The sequence below is a fragment of the Notolepis coatsorum genome, assembly GCF_963971535.1.
Source record: "Notolepis coatsorum genome assembly, chromosome: 6".
Lineage (NCBI taxonomy): Eukaryota > Metazoa > Chordata > Actinopteri > Aulopiformes > Paralepididae > Notolepis > Notolepis coatsorum.
In genome coordinates, this window is record NC_140170.1 from 90736343 (window position 1) to 90749225 (window position 12883).

General features: G+C 43.4%; 1 protein-coding gene across 1 annotated transcript in view; it reads left to right on the top strand.

Moving 5' to 3' along the window:
* Positions 1 to 12883, top strand: part of itcha (itchy E3 ubiquitin protein ligase a) — an 86648-nt gene that overhangs the window by 40653 nt on the left and 33112 nt on the right. The window contains exons 5-6 of the mRNA XM_084316252.1: positions 3895 to 4026; positions 12014 to 12062. Of these exons, the coding sequence (XP_084172378.1) occupies positions 3895 to 4026; positions 12014 to 12062 (181 nt within the window). The remainder of the gene's footprint in view (positions 1 to 3894; positions 4027 to 12013; positions 12063 to 12883) is intronic.

Genomic DNA, 12883 nt, shown 5'->3' on the forward strand with positions numbered 1-12883 from the left:
CTAATTATTTAGCTAATATTGATAGCATAGCTTGCTGCCTACAACAATGGCGGATGGTATTCCTCGCTGACCAATATTATTCTATGACAGCCCCGCCCCCATTCACTACCAACCAATCACTGCTACGCAATACCAACGCAACGGGTCTTTAGATTCGATTTTGGACACAGGTACGCAACGCCCAAGCAACACAGTCTACAAGACTGTCTGCAACAAGCGCGCTGAAATCGCGCCGATGTTGTGTTGAAGTTGCTTTGAATTTGCTGTAGCATGTAGAGGCCTTAAGTCATACATAGCACAAGTCCCCTCCGGTACTTGAGGTAACAGCAGTCGCATCTTTTCACCTGCGCAGCTCGATCTCTCAGTGGCGAGGAGTAACGCGTGGGAGGCTCACGCTGCCCCCGACACTTCCTGATTCTACTGCGCAGGCGCACCAACCGACCTGTAGGAGTCGCTGTCCACAATGCCCGATCCCCACCCTTCAGTTTCCCTCCCCGTAATACGGCCAATGTGTATTACTGTGGACGACCAGCTAAACTGAAAGCAAATGTGGAGCGCTGGGCTCGAACTGACGAGCCCAGCGTCTCCAGCATTTCGTGGCGAGTGCCTTGCCCACTACGCCACGTAGCCGCCCTAATGCATATATTTTTTAAACACATGGTGGCACTTGTGCATTGTCATAGTGGTGTGGTGCCCCTACCATTGTTGTCTTTTTTTTTTGTCTGCTTTTGTTTGCTCATTATATCACAACGTTGACTAAAGATGGTGCATATGCCACCAGGGGTTAAAACTAACTGATCATACCTAATCTGTACGTTCCTGAATCACATGCATCCATGTCCAGCACACATCACACTCATGCACCCACACATACAGTATATACAAACTGGCTAAGGAACAAACTGGCTAAGGATCATTCATTCATTTGCTGCCTATATTGTGGGTCTTGGCTCTTGACTGTAGGCTAATGGGTTTTGATATCTGTCAGCCCTGGACATGTTTATAAACTTACCTCTTAGTGACTTGTGGGCCTAATCTATCAAGGAAATAAACAACTAGATTGTGTTGAGTTTCTGCTGTAATAGGTAGGTAGTCAGGCTGTGTGGTGGTGGTGGTGTAATAGGTAGGTAGTCAGGCTGTGTGGTGGTGGTGTAATAGGTAGGTAATCAGGCTGTGTGGTGGTGGTGTAATAGGTAGGTAGTCAGGCTGTGTGGTGGTGTAATAGGTAGGTAGTCAGGCTGTGTAATGGGTAGGTAGTCAGGCTGTGTGGTGGTGTAATAGGTAGGTAGTCAGGTGGTGTAATAGGTAGCTAGTCAGGCTGTGTGGTGGTGTAACAGGTAGGTAGTCAGGCTGTGTGGTGGTGTAACAGGTAGGTAGTCGGGCTGTGTGGTGGTGTAATAGGTAGGTAGTCAGGCTGTGTGGTGGTGTAATAGGTAGGTAGTCAGGCTGTGTGGTGGTGTAATAGGTAGGTAGTCAGGTGGTGTAATAGGTAGGTAGTCGGGCTGTGTGGTGGTGTAATAGGTATAGGTAGTCAGGTGGTGTAATAGGTAGGTAGTCGGGCTGTGTGGTGGTGTAATAGGTAGGTAGTCAGGCTGTGTGGTGGTGTTATAGGTAGGTAGTCAGGCTGTGTGGTGGTGTAATAGGTAGGTAGTCAGGTGGTGTAATAGGTAGGTAGTCGGGCTGTGGTGGTGTAATAGGTAGGTAGTCAGGCTGTGTGGTGGTGTAATAGGTAGGTAGTCAGGTGGTGTAATAGGTAGGTAGTCAGGCTGTGTGGTGGTGTAATAGGTAGGTAGTCAGGCTGTGTGGTGGTGTAATAGGTAGGTAGTCAGGTGGTATAATAGGTAGGTAGTAGGGGTGTAACGGTACACAGAAGCCACGGTTCGGTACGTACCTCGGTATTGCGGTCACGGTTCGGTACGAGTTCGGTACAACAGAAAAAAAATATGTATAATTATTATTATATACTTATGATAATTATTATTAAATAGAATAATTTTCTATAGGCTTGCCGTGGTAGTCAGTGATACTGGTGGCATTCTGTGTTCAGGCATCCACTGAGTAAATGAATTGCCTACTGCCCCTTTAACAACTTATCCTTGTTAATGTTCAGTTTCACTTGTAGAGAGTATTTAACTTCACGAGACTGAATACTAGAGAACAGATGACATGTTACAACAATGGCAGAGGAATATTTGGATTTAAACACAGTAGCAGTTCAACTGGAGAGGAGCTCCGATGATCAGTCCGGAAAAGTACGTTTATTTTTTTTATTTTTTTTTTCTGTGAGTCCGGTGGGGGAGAATGTTGGTGTGTGTGTTGGCGACGCGTGTGTGTGTCATTGGTTTCATTTGGTTAACATTGGGCGAACAAGAAAACGAAAGAAAACTGTAAAATTGTAATGACCCTGCAGCTGTTCCAATGTAAATGTGTCTTCCTCTGTGCACTGTGAAGTCGGACTCGGTGTGCCCGGCCACGCGCGCTGTTCTCGCATGGAACCCGCGAGTGCATGCATGCGCGACTGGTGTGTTTGCGCTGTGAGGCGTATTCTTCGTATCACTGCACGTTAGGGATGGGTACCGAATTCGGTACTTTTGAGGTACCGAACCGAAACACGTTGGTACTACAGAGTATCAAATCAAGTGAGATACCGATTTTAATTTAATTTAATTTTTATTTTTTTAAACTTTTTTATTTTCATGTCAACGTTCACACGCACAATATATGCTTACCTAGGATTTGACTTGATTCAACAACAAAGCAGTCGGAGCAATGACAAGCCGAAAACTGTCGAAATTGTAGTTATTTGAAGTTTGGATTTTCTTTTATGACTGAGGTAGGTAAATAAAATTTCTTGAGACTAAAGTACCGAAAAAAGGTACCGTTAGGTACCGGTACCGGTATCTGTTCAAATGTGAAAGGTACCCATCCCTACTGCACGTACCGCACAGTGACAGCCGTACCGTAAATTTGCGGGACGAATACACGTACCGTTACACCCCTAGTAGGTAGTCAATACTTGTTGTATCCTTAAAAGGACCATACCAGTCTTAATCAGTTTTATCCCATTTACTAATTGGTATACATATTTGACATTACCCCTGACCATTTTCTTAAGCATAGCTTACATTTTCCCTGGCCTCGGGGGAAACCTGGCATAACATACAAATGTGACTCCTCTCTTCCTAGCTCCCAAGAACCACCAACAACAAGAGGTTTGAAGCCCGTTTTATATTGAGTTGGGTTGTCTGTCAGCTAAATAATAAACAAATAGGAACTAAAGCTACTAGATTTCAACTACTCAAACAAAAATAACTAAAAGACCTCAATAAGCTCTTGTCTTGACAAGAAAACAGGCGAAAAATGGGTGAACCAAAATGCTACCCACCCCTACCGAACCTGTGCCGTTACCCGTTATGGAACAGTTCACGCAAAAATATGTTGACTGGCAGGTTGGTTGGAAGTGAAGGGGAGAGGCCCACAGGAGCTACAGGGGAAGTCAGCCCTTAAACCACAGGTCTGGAGGCTGGAAGCAGTCAGCTCCCTTGAGATCTGCACACAGTACTTGCACAATCATTCCCTCAACCAATCAACCGAGCTCACCTGCAATCACAGAGTTTACATTCATGAACTCCGCTTTCCGTAGCGCCTTTCTGGTCTGACGCACACGTCGATTCCTCTTGACAAGCGGCTACTAATTTGTCAACGCAAACCAGGAGATACATTCTAACGTCTGTTTATTGCCATGCCGGTATGGTCCTTAAAAAAAATTATATTAAAGTCCATAACACTGGATGGAACCTGTGTGAATTGTTTGAATTTCTATGTATGCATCATTTCATTGGTGAATTGAAGTGAAAGGTCTGTCGTAACGCGGCTGCTCTCTCCGTCTCTCAGTGTGTGAGGTGGTGCAGACGCTGCAGCTCAGCTCCGACAGAGACTCCCGGGACGTCATAGGTGATCTGTCCGTCTGTCTGGATGGCATGCAGGTCGATGAAGAGGCCTTCTCCTCTGCAGAGAGGGACCACGGTGAGGACTCACTCACTCACTCACTCACTCACTCACTCACTCACTCACTCACTCACTCACTCACTCACTCACTCACTCACTCACTCACTCACTCACTCACTCACTCACTCACTCACTCACTCACTCACTCACTCACTCACTCACTCACTCACTCTCACACACACACACACACACACACACACACACACACACACACACACACACACACACACACACACACTGTTTTTGTCTGCACCTAGTTCTCATCTATTTATCACTATCCTTTTTCCCTCCATCTGAAGAAATCCATAGTTTTCTCTTCCCGAGTTGTATCACTCCTGCACTTGAAGGCAAAGTTGAATAAAAATGGATATTGAATTGCGCCCTCCCAACGCGTGGGTGCTTTAGGATTAGGGTTGGGCACTGAGAACCGGTTCTAATAGGAACCGGTTCCTAACTTCCGGTTCTGGAACTGGAATATTTGCATTTCGATTCTTAATTTTGATTCTTAAAAAAACTGTTAATTAATACCCTAGTTACAGTACAGCAACCAAATTAAACTGTATCAAGTCAACTGACAATGTGAATAGTATGAAAACATTTTAAGATTAAAAAAAAAAAAAAAATCTCCTGCGAAATAAGCTGTGACCTGTTTTGACCTGCACCTCAAAGAATCGGAATCGAGAATCGTTTAGAACAGGAATCTAAATGGAGAATCTGAATCGGAACCGGAATTGTTCAAATCCAAACAATGCCCAACCCTATTTAAGATGTCAGTCAAATGGACCTCCTGCCCCACCCCAAGGGTCTGCCGCAGTCAGAAATACACCCCCAGATTGCGGAGACTGGCGATGCAGTAAAGGTGGTTTCCATGGTTCTTTAATCCTGAACGATCACATCATCTCCTATCCATGTTTAACACTTTGTCTGCCAGGCATTGTGCCCATCCTTATGCCCAGTCTGCCAGTGCTGTAACCCTATGGAGATGTTTACCTTCTTTGCAGGGCTATAACTTTTTAAATATTATAGCTATATCGACATTACTATGGCCCATTCAACATCGGGTATCTATCGTTCCGGATGTTTTTCATTCATACATTGTCGTGTTAGTACCGTCGAGAATATAAGTGTTTTTAAGGTTTTCTGCAGTAATTCCTAAAATGTGAGTTATAGGCCCTGACGCATAAAATGGATTATCAATTGGTGTTTTTTTCCTATACACGCTATATTAAAAAATCCAAATGTATATGATCGGTATACATTATGCTTCATCATGCGTGAAGGAAAGGGGGGGGGGTCGTTTATAATTCCTTGATCATCAGTAACGGCTTTATTTAGTATAGGTTGATATGTTGATCAGATGGATTGCCGTGAAATGAATAAACAATCGGGCTGAAAATAACGTTATATTCCTCTTACCGTTTGCCGATGAGACTGGAGAAAAAATATTCCAATTATTTGACGTTGATCCGCTAGATCCATTTCCCGTTTGTATGACGCAATAAACACCGAAATCATATTGATTATTGAATAGTTTTGTGCTTGTTTACCGTACTTGTTTGGCCACTGGCCAGCTTTCATTGATTTTTATGGTCATTAAAAATGTTATGTGTGCTTAGACCTCTACACCAAAACAGTGCAAGTTTATCATGACTTGATTATGAATGATGCTGCATCACAAAAGGGTAACGGTTCAAAATGGTCTCATAAACACAAATAGCCAAAATTTCTGTTAAGTAATTGAATGCTGACAATGGGGCTGCCTTTACAAATATTAGACCAAGCACGACTGGGGCTGCTGGGTAGTGTCGACGTCTAAGCACTCGTCTACCACAGCAGAGACCCGGGTTAAATCCCCGGGCAGCAGTACCTCTGGTCAGTCATCCCTACGAACACAATTGGCAGTGTTTGCGGGTGGGAAGCCGGTAGGATATGAGTCATGGTCGTTGCAACAACAACTTCTACTGGTCAGTCTGGGCGCCTGTTCAACAGGGAGGGCATCTGCTCTCCCAGTGAAACTCCCATCTGTCTGGTGAAAATAAGCAACTGGTGACTCAACATGTATCGAAGGAGGCATGTGGTACTCTACTCCCTCCCCAGACGATAGTAGGTTAGTCTACACCAGCGGTTCTCAAACTACGGGTCGTGGCCCAAAGTAGGGTCATGGTTAGGTGACAGTGGCTAAATCCTAAATAAAAGGAGGTTGTGGTATAAAAAAGTTTGAGAACCCCTGGTCCATAGCTGTCAACATTGGGATTTGAAAAAACTGGATATTTCACCCCGCCCCCTCTCCCTGGCCCCGCCCCCTCCCAATGTAGTCTCCTCCCCCTCGTATGTATATTATATATATATATATATATTGTCTGCACTGCGCAGCCGTAGAATTGCGAGGCCATAGATTTAGAATAGATAGAAAGGGCACATTGTGGTGTATCATAATTCATTTGTTGAATACAATAGGATTTTTATAACGTTGACACAAATTAAGGAATATTTACACTAAGTTCTCTTTTACCTCTTATTTAATTCATTCATTAATTTAATTGTAGGCACTGTTTATATTGTACATAGTCCTGTGTGTTGTATATTGTGTCCTATGTTACTTTTGTGTTTATTGTCTCTTTCTATATACACCGTGGGAAGGGGGGCACGTAATTGAATTTCTCTGTATGTCTTGCACAAATTGGAAAATGACAAAGTTGACTTTGACTTTTAACATTCGTCTATAGTGTCAGACACTAATTGTAATGTTAAAAACGGATACTTCTGTAATATAAAGTGAAATTCTAACATGCCTCAATGTATCAACTTTAAACATACACTAAATGTTAATGTTAGAAATGTTCATTTCCACTATTTCCACCATGTGCAACATTTCCTAAGAACAGCAATGTCCATTCTATAAACTCCAAATCTGTGCTATGAGCTCAATTCTCCCGGTGCATGCAGAAGTAGAATTGCTGTCTTGTTTTGCATGAATGAGTAGAAATGAAAAACGGAAATCTTCTTTTATTAAAGTAGTTTTGACATGTGATATAGATAAAGATATTGTTTCATTGTGTATTGAGTAACTTTACATTTGCTCTTCATTACTTTACAGAAGTTATACTGGCACATGGGTCTAATACAGCAATGGATTATGGGTAAATGCAACGTTAAAGCAGTGCCAATGTAAGACTGACTTTACATTAAACGAATGACAATAATATAGTATAAAGTAGGGTATTATTTGGACTAAAGAATGGTGTTTTCTCACCCTACTCGCATGTTGAGGTAGAGCACCATACATTATACACTGAGAAACCACGGCCGAGAGTGAGCTCTCCGGGAACAACCCCACTTTGCCGGTATCTTCCGGATGCTCTTCTTCTTCTTCCGGTTGCAACCGTCTTCTGGGTGCAACCGTCTTCCGGGCGCAACAGTCTTCCGGTCTAACTTCCTGTGCTAACGTTCTAATCTACACTGCTGCCACGTTCTAATCTACACTGCAGCCATTTTGTAAAAAATAATAAAAAAAAAAAACTGAAAATATGTTAACAGGATGACGGCGGGAAGGAAGGTTGAAATACGGGACAAAAACGGGATAGTTGACAGGTATGAGCTAAACTACGAGCAAATGACTGATGGTAGGGTAGTCTACACCCTCCCCAGACCGATAGTAGGGTAGGCTACACCCTCCCCAGACCGACAGTAAGGTAGTCTACAGTACACCCTCCCCAGACCGATAGTAGGGTAGTCTACACCCTCCCCAGACCGACGGTAAGGTAGTCTACACCCTCCCCAGACCGACAGTAAGGTAGTCTACACCCTCCCCAGACCAACAGTGGGGGTCGTGCAATGACCAGGAGGGAATTGGCATAACGACTAAATTGGCGGATTACACAAATGATTTCTCTCAATGATTATGAACACTTTTAATCACTTCATATTATATGACAATTTTACAATTATATGGCTATGATGTTATGTCATAACTAATGACACCTTGCTGATTATTAACAGGGTGGTACATATGATGACGGGGGAATTATTGTATGTATCCATACCAAGTAATAGAAAAGAGGTTAATTTCACCCTATATGTCCAGAGTCCACATCTTGTCCTCCAATCTGACCTCTGACCTCAGTCTCAGTTTAGGTTTATAGAAGGGAGTTGCCCCTCCTTCAAGTCCCTAAAACTGATCTCACTACAGAGGGTCATGTGACCAGAGACCCCCCTTTACCTGTATCCCTCACACCCACAGCAGCTGTTAATCCGTAGCTAGGTTTGTCTACCCTCCAGATTTAAAGTTTAAGAACACTTGTTCTGTGACCGCCACATTATTAAACATTTTCATCTGGTCTGCAAGCGGAGATTCACTGCCCTCACAGAGATGGACGAGGAGAGACCTAGATAATGCATACGAAGGAGGAAGTCATTGATTGAAATTCCTTCCCCATAGTATAATGAGTGAGCCTGGTCTTAACCTATTCTGGTTGGAAACCTTTCTAATGTCTAGACTTCTTTTTACATCTGTAGACTCTGACCACAACCCACTGCAGCTGTTATCTCCGTAATACAGCTCTTTTTATTACCCTTGCCTCCATAAACCTCCCCTCGCCTCCAGATCACCCGTCCCATGCCTGTATGTCCTGTCTCTTATCATCGAGGTACATCTGGAATAAAAGTAAATTAATAATCATACGGATAAAGATTATATAATTTGATAGTGAATTATTCCACATCAGGGGAAAAGGGGAAAAAGGCACTAAAATAAATGTAATTTAAAAGTAATTTCATAAAAAATCAAAATTTGAAAGCAATCAGTAATGTCTGATAGCTAGCGTTGGGTGGTGTTTCTATTATCCGGCCCAGGTTGTCTTTTAAGTTTTGGTAAGAAAGGCTGTGATTGGCTGTAGACCGTACCACATGACCAAACTTAGCTGACATTAGGGCTGCAACGATTAGTCGACATAATCGACGACGTCGATTATAAAAAATCGTCGACGAGAAATTGTTGCGTCGATTAGTCATTAAAATTGTATTTTTTATTTTTTTTGTGCACTACCTATCTTTGTGAGAGTGGCTTCTCAGGGTTCCAGACAACATCATAACATTGCGGGGGGAGCATATGAATGAATGTGGATCAGAGCCGTGATGTAAGTGGTTGCAGATACGGCTGTGGGGGTGCTAGAGTCATGATCAAATAGACGTTTATGGGCCTCAATCTCCTGAACACGGCGTGACCCATTCCTAATCGATCAGAACTAAATCGGCAGAGAAAAAGCCCATTTTAAAGCACCTATTCCGCATGCACATGCGCAGATTGCCCATGGAGTCTGGACGACACGAGATGACGCACGAATGAATGTGGACTGTTCCATCAGAGGGGGGAGCTTTGGTGGCCAGTGTCCTTTCAGCCGAACAGGATAATAAAAAAATGATCCCACTAAATGGCCAGACGCGTCTTATGGCGACATCTATAATTACCTCATTGAGTCTCCAGGTAGACTAATGTTTATATTTAAGTGCAGCGGTCTGTAGCCACTCACATTACCACCGAAGCTCCGCCCTCTGATGGAACAGTCCACATTCATTTGTGCGTCATCTCGCGTCGTCCAGACTCCATGGGCACTCTGCGCATGTGCATGCGGAATAGGTGCTTTAAAATGGGCTTTTTCTCTGCCGATTTAGTTCTGATCGATTAGGAATGGGTCACGCCGTGTTCAGGAGATTGAGGCACATAAACGTCTATTCGATCATGTCTCTAGCACCCCCACAGCCGTATCGGCAACCACTTACATCACGGCTCTCATCCACATTCATTCATATGCTCCCCCCGCAATCTCCTCCCCGATTTCAGAATCACGCCGGAAGCCTAAATATTAAAGGCAACCAACTTGTGTCTAACCACGCCCAACTTGCGTCTAGCCACGCCCCCGCGGCGACGCGGCAGCAGCAGAGCGGAGCGGCAGAGCGGAGCTCGGCCGCAGAGCTCCGTCGCGGCAGCATTATATGCCAGTAACCGCCCCTTATTCAGTATCCAGAAATAGCTCAATTGGCAACGCTGCATGGCTGTGGATCCTACGGCTCGTTGCTGGCTAGTTCGATTCCCTTCAATTTTTTATTTTTATTTTTTTTAACGTGCATTCGCATTCTTTCGCCGTTAAGTTTAGGCATAACTTTAAGCATTGTTTCGGAGTTGGTTAAGGTTAGGCATTGTTTCGGAGTTGCTTAAGGTTAGAAGGGTTAAGTTTAGGCGCTGTTAAGGAGCTGGTTAAGGTTAGAGTTTGACTTAGAGAATGGCAATATTTTTTAACGTGCATTCATTTCGCCGGTTAAGTTTAGGCATTGTTTCGGAGTTGGTTAAGGTTAGGCATTGTTTCGGAGTTGCTTAAGGTTAGAAGGGTTAAGTTTAGGCGCTGTTAAGGAGCTGGTTAAGGTTAGAGTTTGACTTAGAGAATGGCAATATTTTTTAACGTGCATTCATTTCGCCGGTTAAGTTTAGGCATTGTTTCGGAGTTGGTTAAGGTTAGGCATTGTTTCGGAGTTGCTTAAGGTTAGAAGGGTTAAGTTTAGGCGCTGTTAAGGAGCTGGTTAAGGTTAGAGTTTGACTTAGAGAATGGCAATAGACAGCCTATTTCCGCGCTGCCGCTCTCTCGCGCTGCCGTGGTCACATGGGCGTATTGGCCAATCAGAGAAACGCTAAACACAAGTTGGTTGCCTAAAATATTCACGCATCCCGGAAGTGTTGCGGTGGTCTATAGAACTGGAATAGATAGAATGGTCCCTCCTGTACCAGTGTGTATAGGAGGATAAACATGAGTCAGGTTTGATGCAAATCGGACAAAGCATTTACAAGTAACATCACTTTCTATCAATTTGAGTTCTAATGCTGAAATGTTCACATGGCCATTTGTTATGACAATATCCCAGCCACCAACATCCCACTCATTTGCAAGTATGACTCTGGAGTAGGGGTGTAACGATGCATCGATTAATCGAAATGCATCGATTCTAATGTGACGATTCAACTGCATCGATTTGAATATGTTAGAATAGATTATAATCTAAATTAATCGAAATAAAAAATTGTGTATTGTTTTTATTGACCTATAGTCCATTCATGCTGAGTGAATCAGTTCCCCCAGCCACATTTGTGTATTCAACATTTTTGGGGGAATTAACTGATAGAAAATGTATCTAATCGAATCGTGGTCAAATGAAGAGATTTCATGATGCATTGAATCGTTGCCTGAATAATCGTAATGAAATTAATCGTTGTGAGGTCGCATCGTTACACTCCTACTCTGGAGTCATGTTTGGTAGAGTTTACGGTCAACAGTGGACTTTGGGCATGGTTTTATAGAGGCATGTTTGGTAGAGTTTATGGTCTTCAGTGGACTCTGGACTTTTGTGCCAGACTGCCATGAAGCCAGACTGCCATGAAAAGCTGAAAAGAAGAAGAAACCTTGAGGAAAAAGAACCTCTGGTGAACAATGGGCCCAAAACACTCGTTTTGCAACACAGTGAAAAGAACTCCCCGGAGCCTCTTTTTGTGGCACTCCAGTCCTCACCGCTGTGGAGCACAGAATGATTATGAGGCAGCTATTATGAGAGCCAGACTTTACTGTACGTATCTGCTAGCTAGTGCACTTGACCAAAACAGAGAGGACTTGACCAAAACAGAGAGGACTTGGAGGTGGTTTTCTTGTATTTGGAAATAAATAGAAATGCATGCTACCTCAGTCAGTGAGGAAAATGAGCAAGGAAGGCTTGTCCCCAGCTGATCAGCCGTGATACAACCGCCCATGTGATATTGCAGACAGGGGGGGGGGGGCTTTGCTGCTGGGAAATGCTGGCTAGGGTTTGCGCTGGAGACTTGCACACACCGCGTCAAAAGGATCAAGAGTGGCGCCTCGTTTTCAAGATAAACTGGATACTGATTCTGATATAAAATACAACTAATTAACTCATTATTTGAAGTGGAGTTCGATATGAATATTGTCCTTTTACCCCCCTATTGTAGCTGCTGTTCCAAATGGGAATGTGAGACAGAATGGCGACTCTGGCAACAGGTACGGTCCTCTTTATGCTAGGCCCATGTGATCTCTTCCTTCCATTTATTTCGACTGACCTTTGGGTCACTCATCAAGAAGGAAGTACGGCTTTTAAGCATTTCGCTGTGTTTCCTATTGGACATGTCATGCATTTACATTTGACTCTCGTAGACGAATCTGGAATCTTAACAAATACGATATCACATATATATCTGTGATCAAAGACTAGTAAAGTGCCAAATGCACAGCTTCTTCTGGTTCTGCACAACGCAGGAGCAGCTTGACCTGTTTGTAATCATATGCACCCTATATATTTCAAACCTTCATTTATTCTCAAAGACAATTGAGGTTACCCTCATTTTCAATGTCGTCGAGACTTTACAGACATTTCAATGCACACATTTCTACAATATAACAATAATAAATATTAATAACTATATAGTACTTTTTTCACACATGGACCGCAGTCCAGAGTGCCTCACAGCAGTTAGTATAAAATGAACACATTTTTTATTGACAGAATAAAAAACAATGCATAAATTGCAGACATAAGATTAGGTATAAAAGTAGTGCAATGTAAACATGCAGACTTAAGAATAGGCATAAAATAAGTACAATGTCGCTCGAAGGCATGTGAACCCCCCCGGAACAGTCAATCCCTCAAACACCCCACACATCAATCCCTACCAGATCCCCATCCAAGACACCCCCCCCCCCCCCCCCCCCCCCCTTAATACAATTTAGCTTGTCCGATCTCTGTACGTCAATATTACTTGTCCCGGACAAACGGTGAGCGTCTTCTGAGTGCTCGCTTAGTAGTTGACAGTGGCACGAGACCC